The following is a 22,379-nucleotide window of genomic DNA, read 5'->3' as shown; positions in this document are numbered from 1 at the left end:
TGTAGCAGCGTACACAACGTGACTGTTGCTGCTGGCCTCCACTCTCAGACTGAAGTAGAGGCTCTCAGTTTCTTGCTGTTGGATTGCTAAGAACCCAAAGCAAAAAGTCATTATTCACTTAAACGAGTAATTTAAGCTTTACAGAATAATTAAAATCTATCATTTGCTAAGCATTCACAACTCTGTGAAGATATTATCTCCATTTTATCAATAAAAACCTTAAAACTTAAGCTGAAATAACTTGCCAGTGGCCACACAGCAAGTATATGGGATTCAGAGTAGAAATGACCCAAACTGTTAATTGCCCCTGGTGGTTAATAGTGCTGCAGCTGCTTGTGCTTATGATTTGACGGTGTCACAAAGTTTGGTGTTATCTTTGGTTTGGCTCTTTACATTCAGCTCTAGAGAGCACAGTGACATTGTACTCCGAGGTAATGCTGCCAACTGTGATGGAAAAGAATATGTCAAAACCACAGATTGAGGAGCTTCTGGAAAGACATTTATGATACAAAGTGATTGATTTGACCCTTAATAAAAACTTTGCTACTTTTGAAATATCCATTGCTTGAGGCATTACTCATTCTGTTATGCTTCCTTTTAATAGTCTGCTTGGGATTTTTTTATTTATACTTACTCCATTTTGAGTACATAAAATGACTATTACTACAGGTATTTCAAAGCTAGCCAGGAGAGCTTAGTTATTCTCTTCCTACTATTAAGGATGAATCTAGTCTGTTTACCAAACACATGAGCTCCAACTCCCTAGACAGAAGGTTACGGCGTGTTGAATGTTGCCCCTGAACCCTGTGTGTGCTTATTTATAAATCAACCTTGGAAGTAATTGCATGTGTCAGTAACAACTTGGATTGAGTTTATTTTGATGTTTTGTTGTCTAATAAACTCAAGAGTGAAACTGCCTCCTTAAATATCTTGATCAACTAACAAATTTTTTGTATTTATCTGCTTGGTGTCATATGTGGTTTATTATGTGTGTGCTTTAACTGTAAAGCCTTTCTTTTTGTTTCTAACTATCATGTATGTCAAACATTGATATCTTCACTTGTAAATTTGTTTTTAAATGTTATTTAAAGTACTTATAGATCATTTAAAAAAAAGCAAAACAAAAACATATGGCTTACTTCAGCCTAAATAATTATTTTTAGTATGTACTTTTTAATAAATAAGTATGAAAATGTTTTTTTCCATCAATAGAATAATTAATTTTCTTTTTTTGATCCTTCGGCTGTCCATATTACCTCTTCAGCCTTGAAAATGTGATGGTGAACTAACAGATTGCTGTTGAAAGTACTCCCCTTCCCTGTGATAGCCGCATAAGACTGCATTGTGATGATTACATACGGCTTATTTCACAACCAGCTTAAAGATGCGGCTTATCTGGAAACAAAGCTATTCATAGAAACCTACTAACCTAAAATGTTTTTACCACTTTATTTCTTAAATGTAGGTGGAAAAAACCCACATCGAGGTCACAGTACCCACCTCAAATGGTGACCAAACACAGGTTTGTGCCAACAGACCACTTGTTCCTTTTCCCCTCCCCGCCTCAATTTTTTCTCCTCCCCCACTCCCCTCTCCTTAAAAAAAATTATAAAATGAAGGTTCCAACAAACTTCAATGAGCCAATATTTTATCATTTTTCTTTCTTTTTTAAATAATGGCAAAACAGAAGCTTGCAGAAAAAACTGAAGATCTGATAAGAATGAGGAAGGTTAGCCATTTTCCCTTTCCCAAAATTACATCACCATCACCCATGCTGACCTTTACAGTGCATTAAAAAGACAGTGACCCATTCTGTCCATTGATTTCTCTTAATCAAAGACTACTTTCAAGTAGCAGATATATATATATGTATGCATGTGTATATGCATATACACACATACATGTATACCAAAGAAATTATAATCCTATGCTATATATTGAAAAATGTCATTAAACTTTCCATTAGGAAAACATCTTTTTAAACGCCATGAAATAATTAGTGAAGGCCAAATCTATCCTTTTTGTTTAAACTTTATAAACAATATTTGACAATGGCACCATATTCTTGGAATCTTTGACAATGTTTTATATGTATTTGGCTGCTCTGCGTCATTCTTCCCAACTATAGAGTGCCATGAATCAGTTCTTACTGAATAGATTACTGACTGATCATGTATAAAACCCTTAGATCTTTCTTCTGAAAGGTATTAGAGATATATATACTGCAGTATTACTATGTATGAAATATGTCCAAAAAGTTAAATAATGTTTTAAAACATTACTCCATGGAACATGGAGTTTCAGAGCTTCTTAAAGGCATGCATTTTAAGATAACCCTCAAACAGCTCAATTCCAAAAATGAGCATAAAACAGCTTGTTCTGAAAGAAGCCAATGGAGCCGGGAGCACTGTCTGTTTAATTAACATCATCACATTCCTCCGTTGTTCACGAACAACGTCATCCGTTTTCTAGTGGTAATCGTATTCTCTGTGTGTCCTTGTGGTTCTGTGACCATTTTATGTTGGCATATGCTGCATTGTGGACGTTTAATTTTCTTTTTTTTTTTGGTTTGCCAATTTGCAGTTTTTCCCGCAAGAACAACACTTTAATTTTTTATGCTTTTCTGTTTTTCCCTCTTTCATTTTCACAGAAAAAGAGAGAGAGACTAGATGGTGAAAACATTTATATCAGACATAGCAATTTAATGTTGGAGGTTTGTATGAACTTGAAGCTTATTTCAGTTGGTTGCCTGTAACCTTCTGCATTCTTTGCTGATCCTCCTTTCTTTCTATGCTGCATTTGGTTTTGCATGCCATTGCATGGGAGAATTTAGGTTTAAAATGCTTTTGCATGTTGGTAAACATGAAGATACGCAGCCATCTCTCCTGACGCTTTTTAGTTTCCATCTCTCATACTTATCTAAAAAATATATGATTGGGACGCCTCTGCCTCTCGTGGTTCCATTGTTTTACCCGCTTCTAGAATGTTCTACATCACTGTTAAAAGTTCCTTGAATTTTCCAAGAGTATAAACTGCTATATGTCCCAAACATCAAATTTGCACAATTTTTTCATCTTCTGAACCAAGAGAGTGTAGGAGAAATGATCACAATTCAAAATGGACTTTAAATTTTGAGGATACCAGAAAATGACAGAACAACAGGCAGGGGAAAAAAAGGTAAGTACAGGTAGGAAAGAAGGGAGCCTAGCATTTAATGAGTAGTTAGTGTGATATGAGATAGTTTAATCGTTAAGAACAGGCCTGTGAATGTGGGATTATTATTTAAAGATGAGATAGTTGAGGCTTAGAGAAATTAAGTAATTTCCCTATGGTCACAGAGCTGATAAATTGTTAAAGCTAGGATTTGAGTTAGGGTCTTTCTAACTCTATTAACCCAAACTTTTTTTCCCACTTAGAAATAGCTACATACTGTCTGCTATAGGAATTGTAAGGTCATTTTCCCATTATATTCAATATTGTTCAGATTTTTACTGGACCTATATTACTATACTTTATCTAGTTTTGGACTCCACATTGGAGAGGTAAAGATAAATCTAATTAGAAGATTGGAGGAACTTTATGAAGAAAAATAAAGGAAACTGAAATTATTCTGTGTGGAAAATATGGGTCCATGTTAGTTAACACATCAGAAGAACTCTTATATAGAAGCTGATGACCTAATTATTTTGCCGTTCCACCCAAGACAGAGCACAGGAAATGGGTGTAAACTCTGACATCAGGAATCTAACTTAAATATAAAGGAAATATAAATATATAGGGAGGTGATAAACATGGTTCTTACCTTCAGGAAGCTTACAGTGGGGGAAGTGGGGAGGAGAGACACAATAAATAAGTAAACAAATAGCAATAAAGTGATTACAAGTTGTTATAAAAGCTGTGAAGGAAATAAACAGTATGCTTTGCTAACAAAAGGGATCCACTCTGAATAAGATAGACAGAGAAGTTCTCTCTGAAGAGGTAACATTTTAGCTGAGACCTGAAACGTGAACATATATTAAATGTGGTAAACATTATTAAACTGGAAGTTTGAAGAAGCCTTTTTAAGATAGATCTCTGGTTTAATAAAATGGCCTCTAACAATTACTTAACCTCATCTTATTCTTTGTCAATACGCATATTTTGAGTGCCTGCTGTGTATAAGGTAGTTTAATAAAAGTAGTAAAGATTATAGCCAGCCTTCATTAATCATATACTCTGTGGTGGATATGATACCAGTGCTTTATATACATTTTCCTCTTGTAACATGAAGTTTTCCAAGGCTAGGCCCTAGGATATGTCACACTTGGCAACTAGATCTCGTTGCCTTAGCCAGAACTGAAACTAGACCTGAAAGTTTCTGCTTCTGAGATTAGGAAGAATAACAAATGTCAGTTGATCTCCTTGTCCTCAGCAGTGTAGCATCTCCCAATTCCAAACGTGCCTATGTCTTGGCCAGTCCATCTTTAGTGCTCCCTCTTAACTGGAATCTGCAGTACCAATCATATATTTGTCATTGTTCCATGAGGTGTGTTATGGCTTCTGAGACTCACAGAGTCCCTGTGTGTGATGTGTTTTTTTCCCAGCATTTCATTGACAGCCATGAGAGGGGATTTCTAAATAAGCGTGTATTTGAAAATTAAAACTACTAACTACCTTTTGAGAATATTTTATATTTAATGAAGTGTTTGATTTGGTTGCTGCTAAAATTATAAGATGATAGGCATCAAAAAGTGTCTAACGTGAAAACAGCCAAAGCAATTTGGCTAACCATCATTCTCTAGTTACTGTAAAAAGGTGTTTTATTTTTCCCCTAAGGAAGTTCTCTCAAATTATCTGTCACTCTAGCAGGTTTTTTTTTTTTTTTAAGCATTCCTTCCTCCCTCTACTCCTACCCCACCCCCACTAATGCTTTGTTCTGGCACAAATAAGATCGAGTTCATTTTTAGATCTGCCGCCTCCTCCTCTAGCTCCCAAGGAGAACCTGTAGCAAGTGTCTATGACAAATTCTATTTAGAATAGGTCCCTTTGAGATCTTAATTTTACTCTGTGCCCCTACAGGTTTCCAGCAGAGCCAGCTAAGAAGGATGGAGAAAGCTCCCTCAGAAGCTACTGATTTTATTGAAACATTTATTTTCTCAGGTTCCAAGCCAATCAAAAGCTAGGCAAGAAGAGTAACAAATCACTGGCCTCTCATAGTAAGAGGCTAACCCCGAGAGTTATGGTTTTACCATAGAATCTCTTGCTCATTTTTGTCTTGCTCCGTTCATACTTTTAACTCTCCCAACTGTGTTAAGTTGTTCTCGGCCCAAGCAGATTTAATTTTGTCGGAAGCTGGGTCACAAGGCTTACACGCCTGGTGGGTGTCAGTTACTCAGCCTACTACTGAGTCTTTGACTAAGCTTGTTCATGCTTTTCTTTAGCTAGTAAACACGCTTTTCTTGTTTTCAGCTAGAACAAAAGTGCAAACTGTTATTTCCCCCATAGTGAAACCCATACTCGTGAGCTATCCTCACATTTCAGCCTAGCAAGCAAGAGGTACCCTATGAGGGAGCTACAGGATTGCCCTCTTGGGATTAGTTTTCTCTTTGACTGATCTCAAAGCAAATATACGTGGTTCAGTCTTGCAAAAACAAAAAGAATAGACTATTAAATGAATTTTCTTTTTTTTTTTTGAGGAAGGTTAGCCCTGAGCTATCTGCTGCCAATCCCCCTCTTTTTGCTGAGGAAGACTGGCCCTGACCTAACATCCGTGCCCATCTTCCTCTACTTTATATGTGGGATGCCTACCACAGCATGGCTTTTGCCAAGTGGTGCCATGTCTGCACCCAGGATCCAAACCGGCAAACCCCGGGCTGCCGAGAAGCTGAATGTGCGCACTTAACCGCTACGCCACCAGGCCGGCCCCTAAATGAATTTTCTGAATGAATATCTCCAGAACCAAAACTGTGTCATGGGCCTCACTGATTCTTTTTCCTATGCTGTTTTCCCTTGGACATTGCTTTTGAAGAATTTTCTTTAGTTGAAGCCTATATTGCACCAGGAAAAACTTCTTAAACAAATTATTTTTTTTAAAGGGGTTCCAACTTTTTTTTTTCAAAATGAGGCTGTTTGTCATGGAGCCAAAAAAAAGAAAGGCTAGTCCAAAAATTCACACAGCATATTTGGAGCTATATTTAGTATTATGCTTTTCTTGGATACAGAGCTGCCTTGATATATAATAAACACAGAAATTTTAGCAGTCATCAAGTGAGGAGCTCCCACATGTTTTGATCTCAAGCATAGATCTTTTGAGTTTTTTCAGAGCAGTATCTTGGACAAAAAATACTTGAGTTTTTGTCTTCAAGTTGTAGTTCCCAGATTATTTCTGGCCAAGTCTCCCTTTTGAAAGTTGTTATATGCTTCCTGTTACATGAACCTGAATATTATTTCTCATATTGTTTCTAGCTTTATTAACCTTAGTTTTGATCATTTCTCTCTGGAATATCCTCTTGAAGAGCTTACCCTTAGTTGTCCAGTATTCAAATCTGCTGGAACAGTTGAGTTATTTTAAATTGTCAAGGAGATATATAAGGTATTTGACAAAGTCTTGATAAATCACTCCCAGGGCACTGAAGGGTACTGGCAGAAGGTCCCTATTTTGAATTGTACTAAGAGACGAAGTGAAGCTGTTAGAACCTGGAAAGCGTAAGACTTTTAGTTTGTGTGAATAGTATTGGCAACGAAAAAAGCCATTGTGTCACATACCCCTGAGTAGTTATTCAGAGATGGTAACAGTCTGCTCCGGAGGCTTGAGCAAGGAATTTCAGAAATAAATTTTTGTGAAGAAAGGGCTATTCTTGTTTACCAAAAGCCAACAGCCACCTAGTCGTAGGGAAGCAAAACTACATCCAAGCAGATATAGAAGGACACCTTACTTGCAACTCGCCAAAGCAGCCAGTGGTGGGAGTTGAATCTTTCACTGTGTCCTGCATTTAACAGTTTCTCCTTATCTGTTGCTATCTCCATCCTGCCTGAGCTGAGCCTAAATCAGTTCATATTAAGCTGAGGCTAATTGTGTTGTGGGACTACCTTCTTGGGATGAGGAGCCGGAGATCTAGCGCTGCGTCATAACGGAAAGAAGAGGTGTAAAATTAAGGAGTGAGCCCTTTGTAAGTCATCTAACTGCTAAGAGCTATGGGGTTATGATGCTTTACTGCTTCCAAGAAAAGCACCTCATTTAAAAAAAAAGCAAGCAAATATACCATGTTGTATATTTACAACTTGAATGCAATTTATGGATTAGTAATATCTATCCTGGATGTGGTGTGTTTTCTACCAGTGCCCATAGTCTGTGATGGGCATCCCTTGGTGTGTTTTTTTCCCTGAGCATTTATCGTTTTGCATCTTTGTCCTTTCAACTATAGGATTTAGACAAGAGTCAAGAAGAGATCAAAAAACATCATGCCAGCATCAGTGAGCTGAAAAAGAATTTCATGGAATCTGTACCAGAACCACGGCCTAGTGAATGGGATAAACGCTTATCCACTCACTCCCCATTCCGAACACCTAACATCAATGGCCAAATCCCCACAGGAGAAGGAGTGAGTATTTGGTCCATGTGACCAGTTGTGAGAATGTGTGAAATAGATGTGTCTGTATGTTAATATTCTGTATCTGAGAGAAAGTTTAGAGCTGAAGTTTAACTTCAGTGCCTCACCAATTCATTGCAGCTTTAAGGCATTCCTAATCAAACACTCGTTTTTTAAGTCATATGGACTACCCCCTCCAATTGTGGGGGCCAGTCAGAGGTACAGAGCTGACCAGACTCTGAGAACTGTCTGCAGCTGCGTGCTTCTGGCTAGTGTGTGTTTACAAATTGACCATAAGCCAATGGAACTTTATGTTCAAACTGTGCCTTCAAGGACCAGAGAGTTGACTAAATTTAGTAAGGTCAAAATTGGAAAGGGATAAGCATTTTTTAAAAACTTTATTTGAACGTTTGCACGACTTGGAAATGTCTGGAATGGTTGACCACAATTATGTAATAAACCAAGAAGGCCCCTAAGCCAGAGAACGCAAGACCCTAAGTATTAATGATTGGATTTCAATTTTAGAAAAAGTATTGATGATTTATTTTATTTTTATGAATAACATCAAACTTTTAATACACTGTTTTGTGAGATAGTCACAATTAGAGGAAGCCAGAGATGGCTTTCAGAGGCTCTCCTTTTTCTATTGTTGTTGTCATTACCTGTTTTAGAAATCCTACACCTGAATAAATGAATCTGTGTAATGAGAATATATTAAAAGTTACCTTAAGCGTATATTTTAAAATTATTTACTTAATCTTTAGCCTATACGTAAAAGATTTAAATAAATAGTCACAGTGACTCACTGAGTGATTGTACTGGTTTTAAAATTATATGCTTGTTTTTCCCCCAAGGCAGTAGCTGTTCTAGTTAAGAAAGGGAAAGTGGTGTCTTAATAAGTTAAAAAAACCCTTGTTTTTATATTCAGAATTCAGAGTAAATTATCCAACTTATTGTTTAGTTTCTGGAACTGGAGAAGATAATAAAAGTTCGTTCTCAAACTTTTGTATTTTTTATATTTTTTCAAAATGTGATTAAAATTGGCTAACGATTCTCCAAATAAGAGTTGAACCAGTTTTACCGAGACTGGAGAATTCCTGAATGACGGGCGGTAAATAGTTCCCAGGGATGATAGGATGCAGTTGCTCCTCCTCACTGTCTTCTCAGCCTCCATTCCCTGCTGTGAATGGACATTAGTTTTCTATTCTAAACCCAGAGAATGGACCCTGAACTGAGACAGTGATTCTGTTTCCTGTGAGTTTGTGGCTCCATGAGAAAATGCCTTGTTGCTCCCTCTCCTCGGTAACCCTATCTGCGTACCATACCTGCATGTTTTATAGAAGTTTTCTTTTTGACTTTGTGCAAATAATAAAAGATGCTCAACTACTTTGAAAAAGTAACTTAGTACTCTCTTGGATGAGGTTTGGTAAATTTGAATCGGTCTCCATTTCCAGAAAATATCTTAATAGAAACCCTTCAGAAACCATCTCAGGGCTGGCTTGGGGAATGGCTATGTCATTTTGTGGACTTTACAGAAATGACTTTTTATAAATTAAATTAGATCAGTGGGGAGTACTTAAGCAACTTTAGCTCTATGTTTAGGTGTATTATCCCTCGAAATGCATGATGGGATAAGTAAGAACCATACTGTGATAACTTTTTTATATGGGATAATTCCCCTTTCTGGCATATCTCACTTCCTTAATAATTAGGACAATATTTCTGTTCTCTGGGGATACCTCTTCCACCTTTGACAGCATTGTTCTTGCATTTCAAGGCAACTGAATTGTATATAATTTGTGTATGACCAGGTGAAGAAAACCTCTGTCCTTCCCTCGGAAAGAAAGGTTGGTGGGCCAGAGGTAAAGCTGCCGTTATGACTTGTGCTTCTCGATCAGAATTTGCTCTTGTCATGGCACTTAAGCAGATAATACCCCCAGAACTGAACAGCAGCTGCTGAGTACTTTTTTTTTTCTTTTGGCTATCCTAGTAAATTCACACTCACCGCCTTCTGACCTAACACAGAACATTTTCACTGCTGCAGCTTTTGCAGCTTTCAATTTGCTTATTTCGGCGCATGGCTGGTTGAAAAGCTGCATGAAGATGTAAATATGTATTCGGAGAGAAAACGAATTTAATTGTACCCTATTCTTTTTATGTTGTCTTTCTTCTCCCTTTTATTTTCTTTTAAAAATCATTATAATTTTGCATCCTTTCTTTTCCTTTTTTTCTTTTTTGCTGACCAGTCCCCCAGCTACTTTCTCCCTGATACGTATCACTTAGGGGTGTGCAAAGAACCAGTGCTGAACTTCCAGACTGATCAGAGAAGGCTGGCTCAACTGAGAGAACTTAGAGCCAAGTTTTTCCTTTCATAGTAACATCTGTTATGACTGGATGGCAGAGTACAGAAATCGTGGGGGGAGAAAAGCTTCTCAATTGGACAATTGGAAAAAAAAATAGCTTTCCTTAAAAGTGTCAAAAATATTTGCTTAATGTGATATAAAAACCTTTATGATGGTCATTATTATTTTTAAACGTGATTCTGAGAGAGAAGGGGAAGGAGTTTGTTATTGTTGAGATTTGTGGGTTTGGGGTTTTTTTTTTGGTAGACCTTGGTGGCACATAAACCTTTTATACTTTTGTTTTTCTTTTGCAATCTTTAAAATGTACAGGGTTAAGATTTTTATTCCCACGAGCAAAAGCTAATTGCCATACTGAATGAACTGTTGCAGTTTTTAAAGTCTACATGAAGAGATATTAGGGTAACTTTTTATATTCTGCCATTCTATTTGTAATAAAAGTAACTTTTCTGATGGCAAGAAGAATGCTTCATTATTGGCTTTGCCCAATTGATGTAAGAATAATTGGCAGCACCGAAGCAATCAAAAATGACCCAAAAGTCATGGGTGAATATACTTGAAGGAGGAGTAAATACTGTAACTAAGGAAGTCCAGTGATTCCTTGAACTTTCAGGACTTCTAATGTTCATTCATTCAACAGATTATCCATTGAGTACTCTACTGTGTGTGTTACAGAAACTTTGCCAGGATAAATTGTCAAAGTAAAGGAAAAAAAGAGCATCCAAAAGATCTTCCCAAATCCTTTGCACATCCCCAAGTATCATTTTTGAGCATTTTCCATCTGTCATTTTGTTCATCTTTCTCTGTCTTTCTTGATCTTCTACCGTGAAAGCAGACACAGGAACGTGCTCTGTTAGTGCAGGATGAAGAGAAAATTAAAAGGCAAGAGAGATCTACTGAAAGAGCCTTGCCCCAGCAAGAAAATGAAGAAATTCTTCCCAAGGTTTCTATTCCAATCCCCGAGGATCACAAGTCTCTCAAAAAGTGCCACCTCTACTCTAGTACTTTTCCATATCCTCGTATTCCTTTTATGATGTCTTTTCTTGTGGTTCTTGTGTTGGCTATTTGGTGGTTGGTCTTTCTGTGATCGGAAAACAGGGTGCTCATCTGAAACGTCAAGACTAAAACCCTTGAACTTTTGTCGTTGGCTTCTGCTGTGTTACCTCCTGTGTGATGCCCTCTGATCGTGATAGTTCACTGTCCTAGAGGAGCTCTTGTGATCACTTTTCTGTCAATAAAATGTCTCTTTGTAGAATGTGTATCGTGGGCTACAAAGGAGTAGCAATGGATTGCCCAAGCCAGCTTTCCTTGCTGAAGTTTAACGCATTTAGATTTAAGCATATGGCAGGTTGGTACTTTCCCCAAAAGCTTTAACTCTTCTATCCTGCATGTTCTTATTCTTCACTGTTGCTGTGCCCTCCTCTCCAATGTTTCACACAAAGCAAGATACTCTGTAGAAAAATTTGATGGGATATTTTCCTAATCTTCTATAGTCATTTGTGTGGCATGGGCTCTGTAGTTTAAGAAAAAAATTGAACTTGCTATCCTTTCAAAAGCCTTAAAATGATACATTTTAATCTATGTATCCATAACCACTCCTTTTCTTGAGATATCAAACAAGTCTATACAAAGGCCTTTTTTGGAAAAGGGCTTTTGACTTCTGTGGCCTTCTTATGTGTATATCTGAGATGTATAGGACAAACAACTTTATCCTGCCTAATGTATAGAAGAGATATGCAAAGGTTGAACACCATCTTTTCACAGGTAGAATGTTGATGGTTTAAGTAAAATGGTGCTGGTGCCCCTTAGCCTCCAGCCAGGGCTGAATTTCCCAGACTGCTCTGCCCATCTTTAAAAGTCCTGGAATACAGAGTTATTCAAGATCTGTACATAAACATCCCCTTCCCTGAATTAAAATACTGTGTTACCTCTTTATAACTTGAGTAATTATATTGCTAAAAGCAATATTTAGCCATTTAATAGCTTAAAATATGTATCGATGTATTTTGTTTTCCTGATAGACTTCAGACCTGTTTATCCTTACATTTGTGTTGAAATCAATTGTTTTTAGTCCATGGCCTTGTGAGCTAAAGTTCTGTTGTGACAAGTATGTGTCCTCTGTTTGCATGTTGATTTTTAAGGCTTCGTGAAGTAAATATGAGTGTGCTCTCTCTTCACAACACAACTTGAATGCCTAATCTGTTGTTTCTTACCTCAATATTAATGAAATTTTGCATGAGGCTTGCTGTTTCTGGCACTTGAATGTACCAATGTGGATAATTTGGTTAATGTTGTCTCAAATATTGGTTTCGAAATCTGAGTTCATAAGGTTATCAAACTGAGATTATTGTACTTTGTTTTACTTCTCAATGCTTTTCAGTTGATGAAACCTGTAAACAAGAATTTTTGTTTTTAAGATGATGGCTTCTTAGAGCAAAAAAAAAAGAGAAGAGTAAAGCCAAGAATCTTTTGTCCTTCAACACCAACCACTATTGTTCTCTTCTCTCTGGAGACATGTAGAAATAATTCTCTGGTGTTTCCTGACAACTGCTACTCTGTCATCATAGGCTTTCCAAAAAAACGGGAAAAGAAGCAAAGAGCGGGTTAAATTTTAAAATCTGGTATAATTGTGTATCTTTCATGTCACAGGCTATGTCTGTTTATAACACATATTTTGTAATTAAGCATATTTATTGATTCACTCATAATAAGAAGAGAGAGGCCTCAAATCAACCTGAAATATTACAAAGTTATTCTCTAACACAGAAAGTGATCATCATAAGTACTCCCCTTTATCTATGAAATAGAGATGCAAGAGCTTTCCTTATGAAATACAGAACTATAGCATTGGTTAGAATCTTTTAAAATTTTTTCAAGGGACTAAAAAGGAAATAATCTTAGAATTTTATTGATACTTTTATAACTTTCAGGTCATATTTCCAGTTTTCATCCTTGTACATAGCTTTTTATTAATTATTATTGTAAAACTTCACCTTGAATTTTGTTTCCCTTTGTATTAGAGTTATTCCAAGTCCGTTAAGAGTCTAGAGTAAGCCAGCAATCCTTTCAGTTTTCTGAAGTGTGGCAGGAGTTCTCAGAAATCTTTACTGATGGTCAGAGGAGAGGCCCTTTTTTCTATTAATAGGGTAAGAATGGTTGAGAAGAAAAGGGCCAAGCCTTCGTATTGGACTAAGCGGGCCAGTGCAGACTCAAAAGATATACCCATCAGAGTTATCAGTGGAAAAATACTGGATGTTATACCTTTGTACGACCTAAACTTAATGCTGCCAATGTCTGTAACATAAAGCTGGAATAATCTTGATTTCCTTCTCTCGTCTCATTCCATTCTCAACACCAGAGACAGGTCCAAATAACTGTGTATCGGTTTTACCCTGGTTCAGCTTCTTAATGGCAGGTTGATAAATAAAAAACAATATCTTCTACAGGTATCAATACAGACCAGTAAAAAGTCTTGGGTGTTTGCCTTGGTTTTGCTATTAGTCGTTTCTCTGAGAAGTTCACTTAACTACTTGGTGCCCAGAATTCCACCTAGTAATGTAGAGACAAACCTACCTCGTGAGAATGACTCTGTAGCCTGTTCCAGGAGCCAGAAGCTCTGGCTGTCATTCCATTCTTGGTCCTTTGGGGACTGGGAAGATGGAAATTAAAAAACAAAAAAACACAGATTAACTTCTTGGAATTTTTTATGTGAAAGTAAGCAATTAAATAGCTGTGTTTATTTCCATCTACTCCTTTGACCAAGCACTTAAAACTGGTAAAGTTAAAAAATGTCTTTCCAGATTCGTCATCCTCTTAAGCAATTCATCTTATACTTAGGGTGGACCATATTTGAAAAGAAACCCAGCATCTATATTTTGGACCTATCTTTTAGCCATTTTCTTATGCTAACACTTGGAATATGAAGGAGATTCCGTTTTCATAGGTCAGTTTTACTACGTGTTTACATCTTTGGTAAAAGTTTTGAAGGGAGAAGATTTTGACTCTGTTGACTAAAATTAGACTGGGATTAACTGTGGGTTAGATTTCCAGTAGTCATCCTAGATCCTAGTACATTTCTTTCTATTAAATATTATTGTAAATTTTACTCTGATATTTCTGTGGGTAGAAGCCGATTCACTTTTTCCTACATTCCTAAGTCACTTCTGTAACTTCCTACAGATAAGCATGTAGGACACACTAGGCATTAGAGGTTTGGTTGTGATTTAGAAGGCATTACCAATCAAAATTTGTGCTTGGGCTTTACCCAGTGATCACCTATTTGCAAAAGGAAGACAGAAAACTCAAAAAGAATATGAGACACTTTCTCATTATTGCTTTTTTTTTGGTCAAGGGTATGGAATATATTAAAGATATATAGAACTTCTCTACAGAGTTCTTCCCTTCTGTTCTTCACAGACATGATAAAATTCCAGACTTTTACAACATTCTCTCCTGCATTGAGAAAGACCATTATATAATTTCTATCATACATAGAAATTTCATTTTTTTCATTGCACTCAAACTACCCCTGTTGTTGTAATTTGGGTACCAGAAACAGAGCCAACTCCTTAGTCTTCTCTATGATGCATGGCCTGTGGGATGCTCTATCTGCCTCCTCCACACTGGGCGGTAGTATCAGTGAGCCTGCTCTCATGCCTGCTGCTGTTACCCTCATGCCTCAGGATCTCCTTTTCTACTGCAGCAGAACATGACACGAAAAGAAACACATTGATGCAGACCTAGGAATGGTGGAGAAGGTATGGTTAGGGCGAGGAACCCATATAAAGCTAGGCTGGAAGGAAGAGGGGTGGCTATGATCAACAGTTACAAATTCATGGACTATTTCATTTTGTAAACGAAATTCCTGTCATACTAGAACTTGAAAGGCAAAAAGAAGACAAAGGAATTTATTACTCCCACAGATCAGATATACAGGCTAAACACTAAATAACTTTAATAACCTAACTAAATATATAGATGACAGATTGTTGAAGAAACATCTGCTTTAGGAATGCTTTTCTAATCTTTTGTGATTGATATCCTAGGGGGTAGCTTCCCCCTTTATCGTAGTCAAAAATCCTGTTTGGGGTAAATAATAGAATAAATGTAACATTTCAAAGATGAAGGAGGCGGGGAGGCAGAAAGTCCCAACCATCTCTTCAGGTCCCCCAAAAACAATAAAGGATACAGTTTAGTCTCTCATTTTCTCCTCTACTGTCTCTTTAAGGAAAAGTCTTCAGATGTGCAGGATCTTATTTCAACAAAACAGAATAAGAATTAAGGGAAAAACATGGTTCCTGCTATCGATTCATTTGTTCACTGCCCACTAGGGCATTGTATTACAGCGATGCAAAGAGTCAGCGTTATCAGAAATTTAGAATCGGACAGGCCCCTCATCCAACTCCTCTCCCTCCAATGCTTGATTCTTTTGTACGGTATCAGTTAGAGATTTAGAGACCAAGTGGTGTCCCAGCCTGTGATTAAATATCTCCCAAGATACAACACGTCTCATCTTTGGACATCACTGATTTTTATATAGAAATCATTCTTATATTAAGTCAAAATCTGTTTCCCTATAGCTTTTACTTCTTGGTCCTGAACGAAGGCATTCTGAAGAATTTTCTATTTTCCACATTATAAGCTCTTCACATAGTTAAAAGTAATTCTCACAGTTGGAATTAGTCACAATTCTTGCCCTCAGATACCTTATCATCTAATATTCAGATCTGTCTCAGTCTTCCTCCTAGCATGTTATCCTTCCGCTTTCTTCCTTTCTTTTTCTACCTTTCCTTGTTTTATCAGCTCTTTTTCTTTATTCTGGCTCTATTGCCCATATTGCTTTCCTATGGTTTATTCAGCTTTATGTCCCTACTCATTGACTTACCCTCTCTAAAAGAACATTTTGAAATTCCTGGAAATCCCAGCTTCTTCATAGATAACACAGGTACTTGGAATTTTTTTTTTTAGATAAAAGAGTCGGGGTGGGATAGTTTTGTATGTTTGGAAACTTCTTGTAGCCCAGAATCTGTTGACAAGGTAGCATCACTATTATATTTTGAAGAAGCACACCACCAGAGCCTGCATTCTAAGTTTGCTCGCCTTCTTTGATAGCCTGACTAACCTTTACATACTTTAGCATACCCAAGTGATTTGATTTATACTGGTATGATATGATAAAATTATGCAAACTTTAGATCCCCACCAGAAAAAGTGACATTAAAAATTTGAAATGTTGGTAATCCGTCTCTTTTAGTTTGTGCCTGTCTTCTCAAAACCGTGAAATTCTCAAAGGTGAGAGGCCTTGTTTTACTCATCTCTGTTTGCCAGTCTATCACCTTTGTATCTCAGATATATAATAAATAATTAATATTTATTAAATTGAATTAAATGATTAGTCACAGATGGTTATGAATAAACTCTAACTTTTCACTTACAATCTCTTGTATTAGGACACAAATTTGTGCCAAGTTAATTACCATATGCCCACTCAGTACCTGCAGGTAGCCCAAAAACCCAAAAATGGCCCAGAAGTCACCGTCTCTCTTGTTAATCCTGTAGTATGGTCCCTGGTTTATTCAAAGAATCTACGTGTATGACTCTATGGTAGGTGTCAGTCTCTCTTGTTAATGTCTTGTTATTTGGTTCAACTAAAAGCTTTTATCCATTTACCACAGGTAATAATCAACTATTTTCACTGTAGAACATATTATTGAGACTGGGGTGCTTGTCTGTATGTATAAATTCATCTTGGAGTGTGATATCGTAAGGGGAACCTGTTATTTGACAATTTGTATTTATCTAAAGTACAACACAGAGAGCACTTTGATACATTTGTCCTGTGTTTTACGTGATATGAAAACACCAGACCTATCAAACTCCTGTGATATAAGAGTTTTGTGTATCAGATAGACCAGGGGTTGGCAAACTTTCTGTAAAGGACCAGATAAATATTTTAGGCTCTACAGGCCATGTAGTCTCTGTCATAACTCAGCTTTGCCATTGTGGAGCAAAAGCAGCATACTCAATAAATAAACAAATGAACGTGAATGTGTTCCAATTAAACTTTATTTATGGACACTGGAATTTGAATTTCGTATAAGTTTGTGTGTCACTAAATACTATTCTATTTTTTTCCCCAACCATTTAAAAATGTGGCTCATAGCCATACGAAAACAAGGAGAGGGCTGGATTTGGCCTGCTGGCTGTAGTTTGCTGACCCCTGATATAGGTCTAAGAACCAGAGCTCTGATTGATGACATTTTCTGCCTTTGTCCTGTTTTGAAGAGCTGTAGCTGTGTCTTAGCATCTTCATTCAGTGTTGAAGTATTTTTGGTCTTGTTTATGATTAGAAATGGAAAACAACAGACAAGGCATTTGTTTCTGGCTATCTGGCGGTCAGGGTACATCTGAAGTATCTGTAACCACCACAGCACCCCTGCCCTCGTCAGTTTTCCAAATTGTTCTATGTTTACTGTGTCCTAACATAGTCATTGATGAATCCAGCTAACCCTTTTGTTCTGTTTGGTTTTGAAGGGTCTGCCTCCATTTTCCCCTAAGGAATAAAGAAACAATTCCCACATTCATCTTCTCTTTAGCCAAGTTTTAGAGCTATCTAGGGAACATGGTAAAGAAAGTGAAATGATTTTCACTCTGAACTTTTGGTACACCTTAATGTTTCCAGTAGTTGGATATATTTGAGGTTGGGTATCTAAGGAAAACATTTTAGAAGGGTTCCTCTTTCAAAATAGAGATTTGTCTGAGAAGAATTCCCCAATTCAGGGCCTATTTGGGTGGTATTTACCAATAAGCCAGAATAAAATAAAGTTATATTCTTTTGGGAGGGTCTTTGCTCCCTGCTTGATGTGGCTGTGTTCAGAAGGATTTCTTGATCTCTATAGCTTTGGGAGTGCTTTCTAGTAAGTCCCTAAACCTGTGTTCCTTTCAGTTTCCTGGTCCAGGATCCTTCAGCCCTGATGCTCGGTTGAATAAATTGTTCTTCCATTAGCAGTTCGGCAAGGTGTATAAGCCTAAAGAAATCTGCTAAGAACTTCTCTTTGGAACATTGTCTTTGATATTTTTCTCATATTATTTGCTCTGTTAATATGTAAATTTATCATGAATAAATCTTATTGCAAATCTGATTCTGGTTGATACTAGTCATTAAGGAAATAGGAGCCACTAATGTTGTGCATAAACAGAGCCACTACCAAAAAAAGGAAAAGGAACCTCTGCGTCAGCGGATCAACAAGAGGTACTGTCAGCCGGTCTTCTAGAAAAGTTCTCTTGTTGTTCCATGTTTTCACTCTTCTCTGTGGCCCAGTGATTGTCTTTTGCTCAGTCCTAAAACAGAGATGACCTATTGGCAAGTGTTCAGCTCTCAGAATATTAATGTTTTAAATCAGCTTGGAACTCATTTGACTTATTTATACCAAGTTTTAAAAATAGCTTTTTTCTAACCAACTTAATCAGTCACTACAACACATGTAATTGTCACATCTGTTAGAAGTATTTTTAATATGCTGAATATGTCTTTGGCTTTGTTTTTTTAAAAAAGCACTCTACAAATTAGTGGTTATTAACCCTCCAGTGTTGCCACTCTGATCATATTGAAGAGTGAAGAGTGGAGTGGGTGTGGCTATGTGGGTGTGAGGAGAGCTTGCTCCTGTAATGTGGAATTCACAGAAGGTATACCACTTTATCTCTTACTTCACCTTGGGTAACCCTCCTCTCTTATCTTACTCGCACAGTTCTAGTTTCTATTGTATTATCCAGGTGATGACATAAAACCAACACTACATATTTGGAAGTGGTCTGTTTACCAGCTCAAAGTATGTACCTTGTGGTCACATCTAAGTAATATGAAAATTTTGGAGTCTTTCTCCAAAGCCACGTTCCTTTTAGGAATATGTTGAAAATGTTAACATGCAAAGCCATTTTCATTATTACAAGATTTTTCAGGAAGAGAAGACAGTTACTTAGTATCTAATAATAGTTGTCTGTTATATTTAGTTCTGTGGAATCAAGCTGCTGGTTTTTAGATATCAGATGGAGGCATAATATTTTTCTTAAATGCTTATTGTGGCTTTAATCATTTTTGGAATTGGGACTTCTGGGAAGTCCTGCCAAATATATTTAATTATGTTCCATACTAAATGATCAGAGTTTTTGTACTGCTTATGGCTCCTTCGTCTCCATCTCTCCACCTCAACCCTTCTTAATATAGTGAAATAAAATTGACCGGCCAAAGGCTTCTGTCTCCTAGACATGTTTAGTTATCCTTTAATATTTGCTCAATTACTTTGACCTCTATAGCTCTGTTTAGGTTTGAGAACACTCATTTCATCTGTGGAGTCCTTGCTGGTGAGTGCAGTGTTAAGGCAAAATTTTCTATTACCTAATAGTTAAAATTTTGCATCAGGCACAGATTTTGAAGCTGTTTGCTTTTACATTCACCTATTCTGGGGATAATCTAATAACAGTACTATTTAGGAAATTATAAAAACTATGTTTGAAGGATAATTGCTTTGGCAAATTTCATTTGCTGGCATTTGTGAAAGGATGCACTATGGAGTAATTTTCTTATAATAAGCAATTTTACTAACTATAATTTAATAAAAATCAACCTCTTCCTAAAGCTCCTTTATCCTGAAGTCATCTTTATATGCCAGAGAATAACACTGGACCATGAAAATGATTCAAGTTTCGTGGAGAAGCTAGTGAGCACCACCAGGATGTATTTCTACTTAGGGGCCGATAGCATACAAACTTTATTAAAAAAAAAAAAAGAAAGAAAAAGTGAGGTGGGGGTATAGCCAAGAGAGAAAACTTAGAATGAAGAGAAATGTATTGCATGATAAAGAGTGACACCCTAGATAGGAAAGATAGAATTTTTAGATCATCTTTTGCTGGCCACATGGTTTTCCTGTTGTTAGTTTATCCCCATCTTGAGTGTTTGTGATTCTAATGTCTTTTTTCAAACCGCCTGTTGGCCTGAGTTTTCCGCCCAAAGTGTACCAAAACTATTATTTATGAGGTTTTTGGGGACGGGGGGCAGGGGGTGTTTTTCTTTTTTGGTAATTTTTGTTCTTTCTTCATTTGTTTCCTTTTTTGGCTGAAGAATGGGCTACTGCTGCTTGACTTGTCATCTTTATGTGCTGTTTACACATGGCTTTTACAAAAGAAGCCATTACCACATCTGATTTATCTTTTATTGCAAGTGCCCATTTAAAAGCATTTGTGTTAACAAATTAAAAATAAAAATCACCAGGTTAATGTTCCTACATTATTATACAACCAAGGGAAACACTGATATTAATTTTTCAAAATAGGAATAATATTACAAATATTGATAATATATTAACATATGAAGACTTTTGTTTTTTAGAGCTTTTCCCTAAGGCATTTAAAGCCATTCTTTGCTGAGACATAAACTTGCCATGTAGCAGAGAAGAATGTAGAAACAAAGCACTCGCAATTAATTGATCTTATCAGGATTTTTAGTTTGCATGTTGCAGACCATTTGGGGGTGTTATTTAAATACACTGTTGATAGTTTAAGTGACTGTAATATTTATTGTTTACTTTAGTTAAGGACCAGGAGCTGGACTCTTCTGCTGGGCATCTTCCTTCTGTGCTTAGCAAGATAACCTCGATTCCTGCTGGTTCTGTGGGCATTTGCAGTGCAAAGCGTTTCTTACTGGGTTTGCAAAGCAAGGGTAATGTGCTCTGTGGGTGTATGTGTGTCTGTGCGCACCCCTCCCCCTCAAGCCCGCTGCTACCTCCTGTTCACTCCCTTTTTCCTATCAAAACTTATTTTTTTAATTATATAAATCTTATTAAAAAATCTAATGAATTTCCCAACCCTCTTTTTCTGACGTACAGAAACACTGATAAAAGCATTTTAGTGTATTAGTGTTAGTATTAGTATTAACTTTCCCTGAGGTATTTGCGTTTCAGCGGGCCACGGAGTCATTGTAATGGTGATGGTGACGTTATAGAGTAACGGCAGTATTATTTACAAGGATGTACAAGTTACATCCTGACTCTCGGTTTGCTTGGTAGAATGGCAAAATAGAACGAAGAGAATGTGAAAACCAATGAGAGGTTAGTAGATGTGGTGGCTTTAGGGTTCCATTGTGTAAAGTGACTACAGACGTACTATGCTAAATCTCAGACTCTCTTTTTTATAGAAAATTTAGAAAGTTCAGGAAGCAAAATCTGTGGGTAGTAACATAAAACTATTAAAAATGGCCTATCCAGTGTTCTTCATGAGGATCTTGGCTCAGGAACATTTATTAAATATTCTCATGGTGTACCTATTTTAATTCTTATCTTCTATCACAATTTCTTTCTTCAGAGTTCTCCCTGGTGATGTTCTCTAAAATATAATGAGGACCTGGCCCGGAACTTGCTAAGCTGAAAGGAAGACCAACCTTACTTAAATCCATAGGGTTGGCTCACTTCAGGTGCTCAAGAAACGCTTCCATGTAGGGACTAGAGGTTTTTATTGCTCTGGTTCATGTTTCTTTACAAAAAGTAATAGTTTAAGAAATATAGTACAAAGACAAATAATATCTGGTATTTGCCTAGCACTTCATTTTGAACACCCTACACAGTTAACCCTCACGTTAGCCACATCAGGTAGGCAGTGATGTTCTTGCTTTATATGGTGAGACTGAGTCTCCGAGAGTTTCGGAGGCCTGCCTCAGAACTAGCAGGTTTTAAGGGAGAGGACTGGAGCTGGAACCCAGGTCTTTGATGTTTCAGTCCAGTGACGTTCCATTATGCCACAGCTGTCTCCTGAGTCACTGAGTCCCCAGATGGCAGTGTGGTGAAAGTTACAGAGTGAACTAAAGAGAATGTTGGGATTTATGAGACCCTAATGATTTATAAAACTAGGTATTAAAAATGGTTCTCTAAGATCCTAAAGCCACTGATGAATTGATTTATTAATACTGGGCTCCTTTTAACTTGTCTTAAATCCCACATTGAGTCATGCAGAATGCCCCAGAACCTGAAATAGGATCTCTCTCAGTCATTAGGAACCAGAAGATGAGGATGAGAAATGAGGCCTTGCCTCTTGTTGAGACAGAAGGTCTCAGGGCTTTTGTTTGGCCCCAGGGATAATCTGATTCCTGGTATTAAAATCATTCAATAAAAAGATCTGAACTTTTTAGAAGAAATTAGTTAGTAGTTTCCTTTACGTATTTATTGGGGATATTTAGATAGATCAATAGTTTAAATTCCCGTTAATTAAATCAAACCTCAGGCACAAGGTCAGAAGAAAATTAGATTGGTATTTGAAAGAAAACAAACCAAGAACATCTCGTCATCAAACCAAATGACATTTTGTAACTCTAATAATTATTTGTTCTTCATCAAAAAAAGTATTTTTGGTATTCTGTGCTTGAGCCCCTAAGTATATTTATATAAATATGAAATTCTTGCTCATT

The 22,379-nt window shown here is 36.9% G+C and overlaps 1 protein-coding gene across 14 annotated transcripts in view; it reads left to right on the top strand.

The window, feature by feature from the left end:
* EPB41 (erythrocyte membrane protein band 4.1) overlaps window positions 1-22,379 on the top strand; it is a 172,610-nt gene that overhangs the window by 130,734 nt on the left and 19,497 nt on the right. For 5 of the 14 annotated variants that reach the window (XM_046661588.1, XM_046661580.1, XM_046661579.1 and 2 more), the window contains exons 13-14: window positions 2,651-2,713; window positions 7,404-7,580. In XM_046661588.1, the coding sequence (XP_046517544.1) occupies window positions 2,651-2,713; window positions 7,404-7,580 (240 nt within the window). Of the gene's footprint in view, window positions 1-2,650; window positions 2,714-7,403; window positions 7,581-9,379; window positions 9,431-10,763; window positions 22,177-22,379 lie in introns of those variants that run through there. The other 9 variants (XM_046661592.1, XM_046661582.1, XM_046661587.1 and 6 more) reach the window with 6 other exon arrangements.

The sequence above is a fragment of the Equus quagga genome, chromosome 5 (assembly GCF_021613505.1).
Source record: "Equus quagga isolate Etosha38 chromosome 5, UCLA_HA_Equagga_1.0, whole genome shotgun sequence".
In the NCBI taxonomy this organism is placed as follows: Eukaryota; Metazoa; Chordata; class Mammalia; order Perissodactyla; family Equidae; genus Equus; species Equus quagga.
The sequence above is the reverse complement of the archived record's forward strand: the minus strand, read 5'-3'. Positions and strand labels throughout refer to the sequence as shown.